The sequence below is a fragment of the Eleutherodactylus coqui genome, chromosome 6 (assembly GCF_035609145.1).
Source record: "Eleutherodactylus coqui strain aEleCoq1 chromosome 6, aEleCoq1.hap1, whole genome shotgun sequence".
NCBI classification, from domain to species: Eukaryota; Metazoa; Chordata; class Amphibia; order Anura; family Eleutherodactylidae; genus Eleutherodactylus; species Eleutherodactylus coqui.
In genome coordinates this window covers 177,780,212-177,800,142 of record NC_089842.1, presented here as the reverse complement: position 1 = coordinate 177,800,142, position 19,931 = coordinate 177,780,212, and the positions used below count along the sequence as shown (strand labels likewise).

The following is a 19,931-nucleotide window of genomic DNA, read 5'->3' as shown; positions in this document are numbered from 1 at the left end:
TCCATAGGAATGTTACACAGAAAGATAGCACATGCTGCCATTTTTTTTTCACTCCACATCTCATGATTGAAAACCTCACAAATGGGAATAAAACCATTGATTTCATAATTCTGCATTTTCACTCACTGTCGCAAGTGTGAAGGCAGCCTAACTTGACATCTACTTCAGCAGTTTGTGCCTTCAGAACTGAAATGAAATAAGCGGATTAAGGCCCTGGTACACTAGCATGTGTGGCTTCATGTTAATTCACAGAAGCACGCGCATCCTTTATAGGCTATGGGGTCATGCACACTGTCGCTTTTTCAAAAACTCCTTGCAGGTCCCAATCTTGTCTGACATGGATTTGCATGTCCTAATTCTTCGCCGTGATGCAATGTGCGAGCTGTCTGTATATCGAACAGCACATGGACAGGTGCCCGAGCCTCTTGGACACAACCTGGATACATGAGAAGTACGTAGGCTTAACAGTAATTTTTTGATGACTAGCTCAACAATGGCTGTGCCAAGTCTCTTACTGATAGTACAGCGCTACTATAACATGCTTTATCAAAAATAATGCACCTACAAGTTGTTTTCTGCAAAAAACTCTAGTTACATCTAAGGCTGGGTTCACACAGGGCGGATTTGCCGCAGATTGCCGTTGCATATCCACACTGCGGCAAAACCGCTGCGTTTGCAGTGCAATGCAGCACAAATGAGTTTTGCCAAAAAGCTGTTCTCAGTGCAGATTTTTTCCGCACAGCCGCAGTGCAGAAATGCAATTGCGGAGCGGTTTTCAAAGATGCAGCATGTCCATTCTACTGTCTTTTCCGCAGCGCTTTTTTGTCCATAGACCTCTATGGACGCAGCAAAATCTGCAGCAAAATGTAAAAAAAGCGCTGCGGAAAAAAAAACGCTTGCGGATTTTCGTGCGGAAAAATCCGCAAGCCAGAATTAACCTTTAAAGCGGTTTTGCCGAGAAGCAGTTCTTCTGTGGCAAAACCGCAATGGAAAAACCGCGGCAAATCCGCCCTGTGTGAACCCTGCCTAATACAGATATGCAAATGCGTAGAGTAAAAGTGGTCCCCCCCTCCATTTGTGTAGAGTTTGTTGACCACTAGATGCCTCTACGGAGCAATCAAAGCGCTTTCGCCCAGTTAGGCCTCATTCACACGGGCGACAAAGTTGCGCAATATTTTCGCATTGCTACAAAACGCATGTATGTGAAGCCCATGCTTTCCTATGGGTTACTTCACACCTGCAATGTTTTGTACCATGTGACAACCTGACACAAAAACCTTGCGGGTCCAGTGATATGCCCGTGACTTGTGAGGTTTTGTAGCCCATGTTTTCCTATGGAGCCTCCCTCTCTGTTGCATCGCATGAAAATGCCATTTTTGTGCTGTGCAATGCAACTTTGACAGTAGGAAATCCTACTGCCAAAGCCATAACCTGAGCCATAGCTGCAGGGAAAAAAAAATACACATACATCACCTAAGGTCGCCGCATCTTCTCCCTGGGTCCCCAACACTTCTCTTCTGGCCGGGGATTGAAAAATCTCTGCCTCCTGGAAGCGCTACCTCTGATTGGCTGACACCTAGCCAATCACAGCCAGTGCTCAATGAACCAATCACAGCCATTCAGCGAGTGCTGGCTCTGATTGTGATTGGCTGATGCTTAGCCAGCCAACGCTTCCGCGGGGGGTTTTCAATCCCTGGCCAGAAGAGAAGATCAGTTGCAGAGAAGCTGCAGTGGAGCCACTGACAGCGCTTCTAGGTGATGTAAGCTTTTCTTTTTTCCTTCAGCTATGGCTAATTTTCGGGGTAGGGCGTATATTACCAGCAGTTCTCTGCTGTCCTAATCCACTAGTTTTGGATACCATCTTTAGTCAAGACTACCCAATTCCTACTGTACATTGTTAGGACTACCAATGCGCTATACCTGCTCTTTGATTGGCCAGAGCTACTCATGTGATCAGCACTGGCAGGGCACATTGTAAGTTAGATCATGATAAAATTGCTTCAGCCATCTTGGACAGCTGAAAACAGGACCCAGACCCAGTAAGTCACAGAGGCAGCAGAGAAGGCCTACTACAAGTAAGATACTCCCCTGTCCCCCCTATTCCAGGACAGAATTTTGAAGGGAAACCAAAAGGTCAATTTAAGTCAAGATAGCCATTTCAACAAATCTGTACATGGGTCTCTGGAGGATCTAAATACTGAAGACACATGAGGCAAAGTAGGGCTCACGGGGCAGAGGGTTTTAAATTTATTAAGAGGGCCTACAGAAAGGGGCAAGGTTAAAAGTGTCACATTACCTGTCAGATTCTTGCACAAAATACTGGAGGAAGTGTATGTCAATGAGGAGATACATGGGGGAAAAAAGGCGACGAATAGACTTGATGCCCATGTTTTTGCAATTCAAATCCGCCTGTGGACATTGGGCCTTATGTAATGTCACAGAATTTCAAAATGTGACCATGTTTTGGGCATCATAAACCCAATGATAGATTGCCTTTAATGGTGGCCGTACAGGAGTGTAAGCGCATATACCATCATGATAGTGTGACGTATGTGTTACACAGGGCATGTGGCCACGTACTATTCTGCCCGTTTCGCCACGATTTGCTGTACTTTTTTTGCACTGACAGGACTGCTCACATCGGCCCGGTCCTGGCAGCACCAGGGCAGCCTTACTCCCAGTTTTTTTTTGCACAAAACCGCGCATTTCAGTGTGTGATTTTGTGCAGACAGGGGCATGTCGCTCCCCCCCCCCCCCCCACACGCTCAAAATGTACGCAGAGAAACAAAAAACAAACACTGAAGGAACCCATTGAAGTCAATGGGTTCTATTTGCTGCATATTCCACATGCAGATTTTGCAAGCACAAATGCAGTAGTTTGTGGGAGCCCTCAAGGGTATTTTCACCCACCACAGACTAGCTACAGAAATTTCTTCAACTGAAGAATCACTCGACATACATTCATCGTTAACATGTAGAAGGGTTTCTGCGAGTCTCAGTCATAGAGCTGGGACAGTCAGAAATTCCTTCAACAACTTTGCCTATGTGAATCCAGACTAGAAAATGTGAGCCAATATAACAAGCGCTAATCCATGTGGCCGGCAGCTTGACCCAACACATGCGGCCCGGCTCCATAATTAACATAAAACCACTCCACAATCTTATTCAATTATGAGCGACTCAGGCCGCCATTTACAGCGCTGTTAATCCAATTCACCAAACTAGAAAGTCACCTCTTTAAAAAGTTAGAAACACGTGGAACAGAGGAGATCAGGAGGCACTCCAGGAACGGACTGCAGCGGGGGAAGTTTATTAGATATAATGAAAGATTAGGCCTGTATAGGATTATCTAAATAGGATTATAGGATCATTAAGCAGCACTAACAGATCACAAGTGCAAGTCAGCACATGATCTAGAACACCACAGCCAAGAAGATAGAGTAGGGCTCCTTCCCATGGACGGATTTCTGCCGCGTAATACGTAGCGAAAATCCGCCGCGTTGCCCGCAGCTATTAGGTTCTATTGAACCTAATAGCTCAATGCTCACGGTGCGGAATTCCACTGCGGAATTCCGCACCGTGAAATCACCTGACCTCACCCGCGGCATGCTCTATTTGCCGCGGGGGTATGCGCAGACGGCTTCCATTGCAGTCAATGGAAGCCTGTCCGTCATGCTATCTTCCGCTGTAGCACAGCGGAAGATAGCATGAAACCGCTTTCCCGCCGGCGCGTCATATGACACGGCCGGCTGCGCCATGTGACGCTGTGGGCGTGTCATGTGACGTGGCCGGCGTGTCACATGACGCTGCGGTGCGTCACGCCGAAGCGTCCTGCGGGACGTAGGACGCCGGATACGCAAGTATTGGGGTCTCTGGGGGGCGCCGTGACGGGCTCCACCGCGGAATTCCGCAGCGGACCCCGTTACGGCTGTGTGCAGCCGGCCTTACAGACGTAAACTGCCCACAAAGTATCAAAGAGGGGGCTGTAGTGCAGAGCCGTTACATTGGACAGTGCAGGGTTCCCTAATCAGCTGCTCAGGAGCCACATGTGACTCGGAACCCCTTGTTGTGTGGCTGTTGGAGTATGACCATATGTACTGACAGTTGGCATTAGTGCCGATATATCCAAACCACCACACAGCGCCAATTCAAATACTAGTTTCATACTCAAATATTTAGTCCAGACTCACGAGCGCATGGTCACAGTTTATTACACGTGCCGGTCTTGTGAGCGTAATATGCTCTACCAATCTGCCATGTTGCCTCTCATGAATTGTGTGAAATAAGCATGCAATATAAACTGCAGCATGTTCCATCTTGGCGAGTATTACGTACGCATACAAACCAAGAAAGTATATGGTGATCGCCAGCACTCAACAAGCAATGTCATTGTGCCCTTGCTGCGTGCGTGTCTCGCGGGTGACATGCAGTGAATTATGCTTGTCTGAGCCCGGCCTTAATCAGCCAAGGTTTGCAATTTGTTTCTCCACAAAAAAAAAAAAAAGGTTGGTACTGTATTAGCCAGTAGAACAAAAACACTTGGTGCCATTTAGCCATTACTGACTAAGGCTGCCTGTCCACGGGCGCTTTTGCATTGCGTTCCCCGCGGCCCAGGTTTGCTATGGAAAGCGCAGGCCCCCTCCTGTCCATGAGCAGAGAATCAGAAATTCTCTGCTCACAAGCGGCAAATCGCAGCAAGCTGCAAATTGCCGCGATTCTTCGCAGTGAACCTGTCAGGTAGGCTCACTGCGGAGATCCGCCACGGGATTTCGCAACACCCGTGGACAGGCAGCCTTACAGATTACTAAATACTTGTCCTTTCTTAGACTTTCTCCACATTCACACACTTTGGCCAAACGGCAGCTTTGGGCACCACACACATTACACAGCCGAAGACTATAGCCCTGCTACATTGTATCCCAATGTGGTTGCATTGCGACTCACTAGCTGCCACAACCCAATCATACAATTATGTAACTAAAAAATAAATAAATTTTCTGGACAAAATTTGTGTTTAAGAGTTTTGGGTGCGAAGTCTAAATTTGTGCTCAGATCTTGAGCTTCAGGAGCAAATTTACGGCCCTTTTACATCAACTAAATGACTGCAAAAGCGCTGACATCGGCGCTCCTGCAGAGCATTTAGAGAGAAAGACGCATCGGTGGATCGCGGGCTTCTTGCTCAGCACTTTACCTTCTATGTGAAGCGGGGAGCGTTTACACGGAACGAGAAGCCAGCCATCCAGCTTATGGTTTTTATGCAGACAAAGTCAGTGATAACTGCATGTGAACGAATAAGGAGAGATTTTCACTCAAATTAGTTTGTTTGAACAAGTTTTGAGTGATAGTGTAAATGGGCCGTTACAGACAACCCTAACAGTAGAATAAAGAAGTGTAGATATTAATGCAGTTAATATGCTTTATAAATTTACTTCTGAACAGTAAATCCTGAATAGGGTAACATACAGTTATAAGCAAGACATATGATTACCAAGTGGCAGATGTGTAATAAAGAACTTCCATAGGTGGCCTGAAAATACAGGAAGTTCGAGTGAATGCTTGCAGAAGTCACTTACAGATAATCCCCCACTTACAAACAGGTTCAGTTCCGCATGTCCGAACAAATGCTTGTAGGGTGGGAGATCACAGGTCGATCCAGCGCCATACAATGCGGGCGCGGCTGTCTCTTCCAGCTGACAACAGCTCCGATAAGCCTCGCCACTCATGAGCCAGAACTGAACAGCTATGATGAGTGGCACGGCTTATCACGTGGCAGCTGTAAGAGACAGCCAGCACCCGACGTTTGGGGGCCCCCGCACTGCCTCCCGCGATAAGATTGCGGGTTGCCACGGCAGCTGGGGGTCTTTTGAAAGGCCCCAGAGCTTCCTATGCAGGGTGCCTATCTGACCGTACCTATGGCACAGCTTGATAGAATGCCAATCCGATGGCTGTCCAGTATGATATAATGCTATAGCATTATATCATACTGCAGGACAATTTTGTTCGTTTGTAGCAAAATTCGTAACTCAAACATTCGCAAGTAGCGGACCATCTGTATGTCTTTTCGGTCCACCAGTGTTCTCCCTTGGAATATCCCAGCAGTAATCACCGGCATCCAGTTTCCTTCATACCGTTTTTCATCTGCACATGTGTCCTGGTGAAATCTTTCACTATACTCATCTGGTAAATCACTGCATCTCTCCGGAAGTAGTCATGGAGCGAGTGCATGAAATGTACTTTGACAGACATGTTACATCCTAACTCTTTGTACGATTTCAACATGTCGGTCACAATCTGTTTGAAGTCATTTGATTTGGCTTCCCCAAACGTGTGTCTGCCACATTCTGGAATGTCATCCAGGCAGATTTTGCTTCGCGTGTTAAGCATTCATGGAATCTGTCACATTAGACAGTTTTGATAATTGAGGCCCATGGCTTTAACACTATACTGTAACAAAAAGGTACAATTTTGAATATGCTACTTGATAACTTCATTATCTTGCCTGAGACAATTGTGGTTGTCATATTTGGATTCAGCACCCTGAATATAGGCAGAGGTCTGGGTTATTTGCCATTACAACTTGCAACCACATTCACATGTAATTAGTGTTAAATTAGGCAGTGTGATGTGTTGTGCTCAGTCAGTGTAGCCCCAACATCAAAATTTCTGTCCATTTTTGAGCTGCATCTGCTTCCTATCCATTGCTTAACGTTGAATGCGGCTCAAAAGGTACAAAAAGTTGGAAACCTCTGGGACGGAGGAATGCAGAGGAGTACTGTTTGAAAGACTCCATTCCCATATTTCATGCGGGATTGTCACTGACTTCTCACTGGCGCCCCCAACACTACCTTGGACATATGCCCTGCCAACCGTCACTCCAATTCCATCTATGACCCTGTATATACTGTATAGTGTAGATTATCGGCAGTGTCTCTTCTGGACAGTCAGCATCCAAGACATCTCATAAAACACACTGATGAAAGTCCTGTAAGTCCAGCAACGTTGTCACATAATCCATCCAAGCTCCAACTACACCACTGTGTGAACAAAAGCGCCCCCTGAAGATGGATCCTGAAAATGCGCTGAGCTATATGTTGATCGGGGATTGGTGACTCCGGAGATTAACTGCAGCATCAGGTTAGCACAGTAACCAAGCTCCATCGTTATGTCACACCATGGTGACCAAAGTAATGAGACGTCATCCACAGCGACTGTGGCAACAAGCATAGGGTCCAGAAAGGGGTGGAAAATTGGTTAAAATTTTTAATAGAAGTTAGCTTTCATATATCAGACTTATTTATTAAGTCTTATTTCAGTAACCATCAAAATTTAGTGAAATTTTACTAATGTAATAAGAACGTTGCTGTCTGATCTAGGTAGAACGACCACACTGGTGGCTCAGCCCATATTTACACTAACAGTTTTTAATATTAAATTTGCTAAAAAAATTAAGTTAGAGACAATAGCCTCTAAAAATAAGGTTATATGAGCCTCTTTAAAAAGCCTTTTCCTAAAAACAAGAAGGTTTAGAAATAATTTTGGTATTGCTATCCAAAGACAGGGCCAATCATGCTACAGCCACTTTCATCATAGTAGTGGCACATATTAGTGGAGTAAAGAGACAACTCATCACGGATGCTGGTTTTCCAGGATGCCACTGTCTGATGACAGCGCCCCCATGTAACGTCTACAACCTAATAAGCAGTAACAGGAAAGAGTCTAAATGCAAAGTTAAAGGGGTTGTCCCGCACCGAAACGTTTATTTTTTTTTTTCATAGACCCTCCGTTCAGCGCGGGACAAACCCAAGGGACGGGATAAAAAAAAAAATAATAATTTTACTTACCTGAATCCCGTCTCTGCAGCTTCTTTCTTCTTTGCAGCCAAGATGGCCGCCGGGATCTTCACCCACGATGCACCGCCGGTCTTCTCCCATGGTGCACCATGGGCTCTGTGCGGTCCATTGCCGATTCCAGCCTCGTGATTGGCTGGAATCGGCACGCGTGACGGGGCGGAGCTACGCGATGACGCGTAGAAGGGGGCAGAACCAGAATGCCGCTCGTGCCGAGACCGAAGAGAAGGGAGAAGACCCTTCTGTGCAAACGCGTCTAATCGGGAGATTAGACGCTGAAATTAGATGGCACCATGGCAACGGGGACGCCAGCAACGGAGCAGGTAAGTGAATAACTTCTGTATGGCTCATATTTAATGCACGATGTATATTACAAAGTGCATTAATATGGCCATACAGAAGCGTATAACCCCACTTGCTGCCGCGGGACAACCCCTTTAACCAGTCTGCAAGCCAACGTATAAACCTAAGTTGTTACAGTGAGCTGCTGCGACCATCCATGATGAGTTGCTACTGGGGTTGCTCTCGGTCACAGTCCTCACTCCATCCTGCCCATAGGACTCGCATGTATGCCCAATCCCAGACTCAAAGGGCACTATGAGTTCCAATATCGGTTGTCCATCAATCCTCTCCCAATACGTGCTATATTAGACATCCACACCCGAGGGTGGGTGCCTACGTATTTGGTTTCCATCCATTGTGACCAAGCTCCAGTTTGCAGTCTCCTTGCTTAGCTCTAATTATTTTGACTTCTGTACTCCTGACCTCAGCTACATTTCAGTATCCCACTACTTTTCTGTGGCTGCCCTGATCCACCACCCGATTCCTGTGTTGAAGTTTATGCTACCTGCCCAGACATTGACTTGTTTCGGATTACATCCATGTTCACACCCTCAGGTGCAGCACCTTGGCCTTGTGCAGCATCAGCAGCCACTCTACTAAGACTATTTCTGCAAGTAAAGGCTTGGGACCCCACAGCGAAGACCAAACCTGCTCGGAGGGGTCAAGGGTGAAGAACAGGGTCGCTTAAGTACTGCCTCTAGATATAGCTCTAAGCCAAATCAGTGTGTGGCAAGGTGGATCCACACCCATGTGCCTGACAAATACTTGACACTGCTGTAAGCCTTGATATGGCTGGGAGGAGGAGGGGGTGAGGGTATACTTTACCCTTACAAAAACATTATCCCTTTAAACTAGTCGAATCCACTTTTGTAGTGTAATGTTTATGCAGATGCTGGAACGCCTGTAGAGGAGAGCTGCCAGAACTCCACAGTATTTACTCTAAAATCAGAGCAGCTCAGATGTGAGGAGAGAAAGCAGCATCCTCTTATCTGACGGACTGCAGCGTGTTCTCCTTTTATCGGCACCGTGGATGGAGCTGGGAGTCCTGCGCTCAGCTCAAAGGGGCTCTTTTCTTGTAAAAACGTGGAATGCATAAAGACGCTTTTGTCCACTTGGTCATCCCTGACGCTAAACTAATAGGAAAAAAAAAAGTGTACATGATGTGTTGGGATGAAACAAACAAGCAAACAACTCCCAAGTATATAAACAGCAGAGAAGAGAAAGGAAAAAAACAAAAAACAAAACAAAAAAAAACAACTTTAGACAAGCGTTCCACATGGATAGTCAGGAAGAAAAAAAAACTGCCACCCAGAAAGGCGTCCATAGCCGTAAGTAGAAGCCACAATTTTTCCACACACAAAAACATGTCTTAACACTTTCCAATCCAATTTGTATCCTGGTTTTTCTAGGGGGCTTACTCTTTTCTTGCCATTATACAACGGCGCTATCTGCTGGATAAAGCCAGTACTGCATGAAGTGACACGTTGGATAGGCTCCGACAGCAGAGAGGCTGGCAATATACAGTAAGAGAACCCCGATGGACGTCTTCCAACATTGGAGCTGTACAGCCCTAAATCATAATGTCTTTGGACGTCAGACAGTGGATTGGAAAGGGTTAAAAGGTCCGTTAAAGGGACATTCCAGCTTTCATAACAACCAAATTCTGAGGTTATATTTCAGCTCCATCTTATCTGCATAAGAGGTTTGTATAAAGGAGGCAAACTGGCAATCAACAAGGCTTCAAGAACACCTAGAGAAGGGTTGGCACTACAGTCATGCCAACATCACTACCAGATACAAGTTGTGAGAAAGGGATTCCATTACTGCGTCCATCACGGGGCACAGAAGTATATTCATGTGAAAGGGGCACCGAAAATGTATTGTCCCTTAGAGATTCGGGAAGTGGATTATGGCCGTGTGATCGCAGCTCCCCAAACAGTGATTCAGGTAAGGCCGGGCCAAGACTACCATAATTCACTGTGTGCCGCACGCAGCAAGTACGCAATTACATTTCTCACCACCAATTGCTATTCTCGCGTGTGTATTTCACGTGAACATGGCAATCTATGGCTACCACGGGCAGATTTGCATTGCGGAATCCGGAGCAGGCTTCTGCCTCCAGATTCCGTAGCAAATACTGCCCATAGCATGCAATTGAAAAGCTATTTTTCCTGCTCACGAGTGCAAACCAATTGCTATTTTCCACTTCCAGAGGGGGAAAAAAAAAATGTAAAAAAAAAATGTAAAATAGTGAAAAACGCAGCATGGTCTATTTCTAGGCGGAATCTGCTTGGACAGTTTCCATTGAAGCCAATAGAAGCAGTCCGACCCCTGGTGCTTCCGCAAACATTGCGAAAAGGTCGTGGGATCCACGTTATCACCTAGCGACGGTGTGGCAAAATCTGTACTGCTCATGTGCACAGCCCCTCCATACACGGCACAGATAAAGAAGACTCCGAACAGGTACTCGGAACACGCTGTAACAATACGTTCGTGAGAGCGCCCTAAGGCTCCGTGCATGAGCTGTAGCATTAGTCGGGTCTGATCGCCTCCTTGATGGCACATATACAGCTAAACAGGCTGCCCGAGTGCAAACAATTAGAGGCGGCGTCACTCGCTTGTTCAGACAGGAATCTCATTTAAAAGGACCCTAAGAGCCATCAGCCCAAGGCCTGGAGCATCACTTCACACCCAGACAGTATAGAGAACGGCATCAGGTCCAGAGCCCTGCAAGCCTCAGAGCATGCACAGAGCCAAGGCAGAAAGCGCTGAAGAGGCTGTTTTCCATCTGCAGAAGGACGGATGACTCCCCGCTGACTGATCTTAATCAGTTCACGCTGTTGGTGCTGCGCTATGTGCAAATCTCATTGGCTCTGTGCAGGCATTCAGTTAGCATGGACTGTAGTGGGAAACATGCTCACCGCCTATGTCTTAAAGGGAAAGCATCCATTAAAAAGAGCTCAATTAAAGATGGAATTCCTACATAATTCTCCATGCGGACAATACACTTCAAGTTTATTATGACGTCATCTTTTAATTGAATGCAGATGAAGATGGATTACATCTGTCTGCAAAATGTAATATGCAAAAGTCACAAGGCTGCTGAATTTCGTTAGCGGTGGAGATACCCTGTAAAAAACATGGCTCACTGGTCATCTGATGCAGATTGTTATCTATGCAGCAGTCAGTGAAGCAGGGCTGGTAACAGATTACTAATGAAGTAGGTGCTGCAGTAGAAGCCTCACATATACAGAAGAGGAATGTCTAATCTAATAGATCTGGGGAAACATGACTGTCCCCAGAAGTCTCCGGTAGTGGCAAGGGGGGGGGGGGGGGGGGGGAGGAATATAATTCACCTATAGAAAAGCAGCAGGGTCACTACTGAAAAAATACATACAGAGCCGAATATGCAGGTCTATAGGGGAGTTGGGGGAAGGTAAGCAATCTTATGTATATGGCCATAGAGTCATTATGTCAGTCTGAATACCTATACTCTGGCCTTGTTACGTATGGCTGCCAACATTCAGGAGCGAGGACCACTCAGTAACGGAGGTGGAGCATGCTGCAGATCGCAACGGCCACCTCCATTCGCAGTAAACAGGCAGTTGTTCATAGATAACGAACAGCTCGATTACACCGGCTGATCGTCGCTTGATTTTTATGGCTGAAGATAATGGACGAATGGATCCTGATAGGGCTGCCAAGTTGGCCGACCTAATTTGCATCTGGCTTCCTCTCAATGCCAGGCTGGAGTGACCAAAAGGGACCCTGCTCTCCAAGGATAGAAGAGCGAGATCCTTCCTGTAATGAGACTTGGCCAGTTCAAAGAGCAAAACAATATACAGTATACCCATAGTCATGTTACATTGGAATACATATCATCATACATGTATTTATGAATCATAATATAAACAGTCCCAAAATCCACAAAACAAAGTTACTGTTTGTTATGAATTTCAGGAGAATTTATCTGAGCTAAGGCTGCCTGTTCACAGGAGTTGCGGTATCCCGCGGTGGGTCTCCGCTCTGAAAGATAGGCTGACCGCGGAGAATCACGGCAATGCGCAGCATGCTGCGAATTGCCAGCTGTGAGCAGAGGATCGCAATGATTCTCCGCTCGTGGACAGGGGCTATGGAAAGCTTCAGACAGCGCGATTCGCCCTAATGGTGTGTTTTCTCTTGTGATTGTGATTTCCGTTCACTTCTGCGGTTTATCCTTTGTTAGATTCTGCTGCAGAAACGTGCAGGAAAAGCCTCTTAGGCCTAAAATGTCCACGGGTGGGTTTGATCTGCGGAACTCGCGCAAATCTATTTAAGCATGCAGATTTGTTTTGCTGACCTTTTGGTCCGGAAAACAAATCCCATTTTCCTGCGGATACCACAGGGACGGCTTCCATCGAAGTCAATAGAAGCCGTCTGACCCGTGGCCTGGCCGCAGCTGACACTGCAGAAGAGCTGTGGACGCCGTGGGAAAGCAGGAGATGTGAAAAAAAAACAAAAACCTGTACTGCGCAAGTCCGACAGTGAGCAGTGAGGATCATGCACAGAACAGCAAACTCGGAAGTGGAGAGATGAAGGCGGATGCTGGGGATCCCGCTGCCAGGGAAACATGTGAATAGGGCTCACCGGCCGCAGGCAGGGCTGAATTCTGTGTAGGTTTCCTGCACGGAATCCGATCCGCCCGCGGACATGAGGCCTTATACACCGCTTTGCAGCAAAACTAAAATCTGGGGGGGGAAAGAAAAATAAATAAATGAATACGTTTTTTATTTTATTTTATCTTGCCTTTCAACACTCTGCGGATTGTACGCCAGAAATTTAGCTGTGTATCCATCCCATGTGAACATAGCCTTAGTCAGATTTGAAACTAGTACCTCAGCACTGCAAGGCAACGATGCTAAGCACTGAGCCACCATGCTAAAAATCCACAGCATGCTCAATTGTGGAAATCCACAGATCACAGAATTCATTCACTACAATGCAAGAGTGAATACTGCTGGGAAAATCCGCTAAGCACAATCATACCCTCACGTATGGCTCTACATTGGCATCAGTGTGGAGGTGCCATAGCAAGTCACTAGCAATAAAAGCCTTAGCATGGCAGAATAAATGCTGCAGTAGCACCAAGTAAAAGGGTAAACACAAAATGCTTTGTAGTCGTTCTTCATTCGACAAGTCCATGACACGGAGTAATTCAATGGCATTATTATAAGGTGACCTCAAATTAACCATAAATTGGCATTTCTGCATGGAAGGAGTAAATATAAAGCCTGTGCAGCCATAGTAAGAAGTGCTTTGTCACACAGTTGTGCCAGATACACCTAGTGAATAATGGCTGCCCCAACTACCAGCCAGCATCAGAGAATCAGTGCAGGCCATATCCATTTCTCGGATATCAGCAAGACCCGATACGGCCACCGTTATTGTTCGGTCTCACCAAGCTTTCCTTAGATTCCTGAATGGCATTCTTGCTAGTAATAAGGGTAATATATCTGTATAACAAGGCAGATTTGGCATGGTGGGTTTCAGGAAGGCTGACTTACACCTGAAAGGGCTTCCATTAGTCATCACCCAGCTCAAACCTGAAAAGCAGATTAGATTTATGCAGCATGCACAGTTTAGTTTACAAAATGACCCAATATCATCCAAATTAATGGGCTTATATTGGAAACTGGGTAGCAATGTTCAGAGTCTTTAGCATCCGAGGAGGGGGTAAAAGTTAAACTTTTTTTGCACTGTACATTTGGTCACTGCAAAAGACTATAAAAGCGTACAGCACAAAGGGTCACATGCAGCTGCTTAGGTCTGCACTTTGCAGAAACTATAGTCCGTAACCGCCATCCACAGCAATCTATAGTATTGCCAAAGTCATGCCATCTGAAGATACTTGACCAGGCTTACCAGAGATATTCAATACGAGTATACAATAGCGCCCTCCATCATCAAGCGGCTTGTCTAGTTAGAAAAACTCTACAGGAGCCGATGCAAGACCGGATCTAATTCATCCATACAATACACAGATGGCTCACGGACCATGCAGGGTGCCAAGTAACATCGGCTGCTGTGCCCTCCCATCGATAATCCAAGCTGCCGTTTACAGATCATTCAACTTTCTTGTAGTAAAGAGGAGACTGGTACCTCTCCTGGAAGTACTGCTGGCACGGCAAGGATAGGCAGATGTCTCACCCACCGTCTGGGAGGCATCTGCCCATTTATGTCCAGCCCGAGTCAACAAGCGCTTTACTGACGATTCCGGCTGCAGTAATACAAAAGGAAGAACTGTGGGCCAGAAGACCTACGGGAAATGTAAAACCCAAAGTACAACTCACTTCTTAAAAATGGTTCTTTGGGATAACTAAAACAAAGTTGTTTTTGCACAGAAACAGCGCCTCATGTGTGCATTAGCTGTGCTTGGTATTACAGCTCAAACCTATTTAAATTAGCAAAACAGAGCTAAGATACAGGACACAAACCATTAAAGGGGTTTTCAAAGTTATTTATACGTAGTTTTAGGCCCCTCATGGCCAAAACAATACACTCATTATGGTACCGGACCGCCGTTTTGGTGCATCCATCAGGAAAGAAGATCTGGTGATATCCTGCAAGCCTGGCATGTGGGCTTCTAATGTAGAAGCCCTTGGCAGGTTTATGGGACGTCACCGCCGAGCCTCCTGTTGGCTGCAGTACCTGTAAGGCTTTGTTCACAGTAGTACCGTGGATTTGGTTTAGCAAAGTCTGATCCTTCGCAGGACGCATACAACTGGCGTTGTATGTTATAAGTTCCGCATTGCATCAGTGCCATGTGAATATAGTCTAATTTGTGTGGAGGAGATTTCTAAGACCACCTTCACATACAGCGACATATTTCTGCAATGATTCCACAGGGTTTTTGAAAAACATTGGATCCCGACTCCACAACCTGCCCATTTATGCTGGGAACTTCAACCCTTGAAATACAAGGGTAAAAGCCACAGCAGATTCGCGGCAAAAGCTGCACTATTTTGGTGCATATTTGGCCTCTGCGGTTCCTAAGCACATTTGCTGTGGGTCTCCCACTGTGGAAGGCCCACAGCAACACTACATGTGAAGCCACCCTAATAGCACCCCAAGTCATACAGTACCCGCTCCGTAGAAAGCCAGGCAACAACCAGTACGGCCGACCACAACAGCGGACGTTCTTCCGCTTTTTGACAGCCTTGAATGTCAAACCTGCTTCGCTACAACTAAGCGGATTTGCTATTCATCAAGGACACCAAGAAAACATGGTGGCTGTAATGCCAGTAGTGTAAAACTCGCTTTCTCACTTCATCAAAAAGTCAAACTCCTCTTTACTACTCCAAAAAGTTAAACAGGCCTGCCAAGATGCCTGTTTTAGTAAATACTTGCATTCTTCGTGAAATTCTGGGTCATCTGTCCATAGAACTCTATACTGTTCCTCTGTTACTACTCATGGAAATTTATGAATACATTGTCCGCTGGGAGTTACCAATTGGAGGGGTTTGCTATTTTGCTATACACTATTCAGTCAGTGCTGATGGCATACGACTGTTAATATCATCTTTACTTGTACAGCACCAATCTGCAGCGCTTAACGTAAATGTTTAAGGAAACCAAGTGGTCCATTTATTCATACATTTCCAGTAGGAACAACGGAGGAATGCAGAGTTATGAGAAAACATGATGCAGAGTTGTTTTGTCACGGGGAAGGCAAGTATTTACTACAACAGACATGTCAGGAGCGATCACAGGTCCTCTATAATAACACAGAGTACGTAGTATATAATTAGAGCCATGTATAAAAACACAATAAAAAGTTAAGTCCCAAGTCCATTAACCATTACAGAATGGAAAATATACATGTGTGCGACTGAAGCCAAACAAATACTAGAAGAACTTGGTTCCGGCTAAGTGAACACTAGCGGTTCTTGTTCCGTCGTGGGCGCAGCAAAACAGAAAGAAAACGCTTCCGTTTTTATGCCCATAGACGTGTGCTGAAAATCGCGGTGCATTTTTTTTTTTTTTTAAAACATTGCTGTCAATAGAAAACCGGAAGCAGACTGAAAGCCATGCGTTTGCTTCCATTTTTCATTTCAGTTTTCTTTCCTTATCGCTGCACCCACAATAAAAATAAACGACCGCTTGCGTGACCTCGCCCTCCGTTATACTTTCTCTATTCTTAATATACATAAATTTATAACATAGAACACATTCTTTAAATCATTCTACATACATAAACATATACGTCCGCAGGAGACAAGACGGACGGTCACATGCCACCAAGAAACAAGGGTATAAACCCAATTCAGGTACCCACCTTGCTCCCTATATCTTCCTTGCGGGCTCCAGGCTTGTGTCTCCTCAGCTTGATGGAAGGAGAGCGGAGCAGGTTCTTCAGGCGACTGGTTATGGTGCTTCCGGCTTCCATTGTAGCCATAGTTTAAAGGTCTATAGAACAATCTTCTGGGCGGTTTTATCTTTTCTAAAAAAAATATATAACTTAAAATTCTTGCACTTTCCTTGCAATCAGTCCTGCTGCATTGTCACATAGTGCAGGGTGGCGAGGCACAGCGCCACTGTGCCAGTCAGCATGTGCGGCTGATGCCAGTGTGACTTCCCATATTGCTGGCTTTTGTTACCAAGAGGAGGATGGGCTGGGTGGAGGGAATCGCTGTCAGATCCTTCACACAGGCAACCTGAAATAACAGAGAAAGCAGCAGGCGTTAGAAAGGGCTGAGCAGGGGATTTATGGCTGAGCAGCGCCTGCAGTGTGCCGCGGCGACGACGCATCATGGGGGACGGCGCTTTACAACACGTTTGAAAAATGCAACAATTATAGTTTGTTAATTAGATGCAATAAATAACCGCAGACAAGTGCTAATTACCGGCATGTGCCGGGATGTCCGCGCTTTGTTGGCTGGGCAGCCTGCAACTACTAACAAAGCAGCAAGCCAACTAATATGCTAACCCACTCCTTAAAGGGGAAGTCCAGGCCAAATGATCTTCACATCATCGACTGATAAGGAATGACAAAATACAAGATCAGACTGTCCAGATTTCATCAAAGGCTTGTCCTGAAAGTAATCACTATTGACTCATGCGCAGCAAGTCAGGTTCATCACAGTCTCCATTTTTCGGAATAACTAGCACGGGTTACGGCGCCATTTTTTCCACCAGGAGTGACAATACAGATGTGAACATGGCCTTATTCTCAGTTGTTAGCTTGTCACCCTACTTACCCAGAAACTGTAATGAGAGCGGCTTCCCACGAGCGTAGAAGCAGAACGCACACAATAGCGCAGCGTTTTTGCGCCATTAACATTGCGCTATCCTGTGCATTTTACTGTAGTTTTCGTGCTGACCCGGGCCATCTACATGGACGCTGGACACAGCCATGTCCAGAATTAAAAGACTATTTAGCCTAATTGGTCCCCAGTGTGTTCTTTACCCCGCGAAATTGTACAGCGCATTGCGTAATCGTGCAGATCTCAGGTGCGCCTTTAAGCGCCTCCACAGACTCATAAGGCAGCTTTGGTGCGCAAATGCACACTAGAATAGCGAGAAGGAGAATAAATTCATTGAAAAGAATGGGCTCCACTCTTTGTGCATGGCTCACGCAGATACACCCATATGAAACCGCCCCGACTTTACTCCTGAGGGTCCCAAAAAGGTCACTTACCCAATAGTCTCATAAGGGTTAAACAGATGGGGGTGTTTTAGACCCAATAAGCAGCCGTGAAAATCACCACCGCATAAATGAGATGAAGTGAAACCATTGATTATATTGGTTTCTTGTTCACTATCGGGATTCTCGTGCGAGAACCATAGGGCAGGACTTATCTTCACGCTTTTCTTCCCAAACTTGCACACATTAGCGCAGAGTATGAAAAGTCAGAAAGAAAGAACTAAACTGTTCATGAACAACTACGCTGCGTAGTGGGGAGCGTATTAGCATGTGTTTTTGCCCTAACTGCATAATGGCAAGTGCCCCTTGTTCTGTAGTAGTCCAGGACTAGAGCATGTATCACCACATAGCCAGGCAGGTATGTCATGGAGAAAGCTGTGCAGCCATAGGCCTTTTACACGGGCCGATAAGTCAGATTCCTGCATCTGGGTGGAATCGGAGTAGTTATTGTTTAGCGTAAATGCAAAGTGTATTTGCTGTGTGTGAAGTCGGCCATAATCTATAGTGCGCTGGAGTAAGATGCGCCAAATTTACAAAAAGAGCCTAAAGACACATATGGCATATCTGCAGGATGAGCCATATATTCCTCATAGATGTGGGTCTCACTTCTGGGACCCTCATTCATGTTGATAATGTGGGGTCCCCAATATCTAACTTGTCTGATCAGGTGGCCGCAGGATGAACAGTTTGTCGTGTGACTATGGGAGTTCCAGAAACATCCAGCCTTGCCTATATATTTATGCTGCATCTGTTATATGACAGCAATGTCTGATATCAAGCGATCCATGGAGGACCCCACAGCGATGCCTAGAAAGCAGCCGCCAAGTACTAGTAATGTACACGGTGCTACTGGGGTCCCCAATATCTGCACCTGGAAACCAAACTTCTGCGCAGAATGCATAACTTTGCCAGTCACTTCTCAAAGGTTAATAAAGTTTTTATAGACTGCAGCACCCTAACAAAATACTACAGGAACCCAAGACAGCAGTGAGATAGAAGACAATGCCGACATCGATCCTCTCCACATATCACTGATCCTGCATGGTTTGAGAAATGTGACCTTGGACATCCTGATAAGAGTATAGCCATCTTCGCTGCCACGTACCGAGGGTCCGGGAATACACCCCTGCGCCCTTTGTTCTCTGCCATCCACGCTGCAGCCCTGTGTGTTCCTCATGACCCGGCATACATAGCACTTATCCCTGTGTACATAGAGTCAAGACAAACGTTGTGTACACAGGACTCAACAGTACATGTAGACGCGTTAACCCTATAAGCCATCCGGACTAACTAAAGATGGGAATGGGCTATACAACAACTTCTGCCAGGCTAGGTTACCTAAGAAGGTGCTCAAGTCATGCAACCCTTAGGGCTCACTCACATGGCCCGCGTAATATGCAGTACGTGCAGCAAATATGCATGTAGCAAGCATATTTGCCAAGTATGTTAAATTCCCATAGCCTACATTGGTGCTTAATATGCAGAAAAAATAGAAGTGCTGCTGTTTTTTTTCACATTTGAAAAAAGGTGCCAGTGACCCAATAGAAGTCAATGGGCATTTAGCACTGCTTATTACGCACGTGAAGAATACATGCGGGCCAAAAGAACCAGCGCTGACTGATTTACTCATTGTCGGTCAGCGCTTATTAACCTGTAAACACACTGTTACACATGTCGCGATCTAACAAATTTTGAAGGAACATGATTTTGCATTCCAACCCCCCACCACCAAACCATAGTGCAATTCAGTTACAGCCTGCCTATATACCGCCATATACCTCTAATGAATGGGATGCCCCGCAGCGAGCGGCTTCTGTACAACCACCAGCCAACGCGGATAACAAGATAGCTCGCCCCTTTACAATGTGGGCACACTTTAGTGGCCAATATCCGTGCCAGCGACGATCGCTCCTATGCTTCTACACGGGAGTGATCATCGTTCAGGGACTGGAAGAGTTCCATCCCAGCTGCCTCCATTCACAGCAAGCAAGCAGTTGTTCCTAGTTGGCCGGCCTGCTTGCACGGAACAATGCAGCAGCTGACCAACAATGATTTTTGAG

General features: G+C 46.0%; 1 protein-coding gene across 4 annotated transcripts in view; it reads right to left on the bottom strand.

The window, feature by feature from the left end:
- Window positions 1-19,931, bottom strand: part of MAPKBP1 (mitogen-activated protein kinase binding protein 1) — a 182,634-nt gene that overhangs the window by 114,614 nt on the left and 48,089 nt on the right. For all 4 annotated transcript variants that reach the window (XM_066608311.1, XM_066608310.1, XM_066608313.1 and 1 more), the window contains exon 2: window positions 16,504-16,882. In XM_066608311.1, coding sequence (XP_066464408.1) covers window positions 16,504-16,623 — 120 coding nt within the window. In that variant the 5' untranslated portion in view covers window positions 16,624-16,882. The remainder of the gene's footprint in view (window positions 1-16,503; window positions 16,883-19,931) is intronic.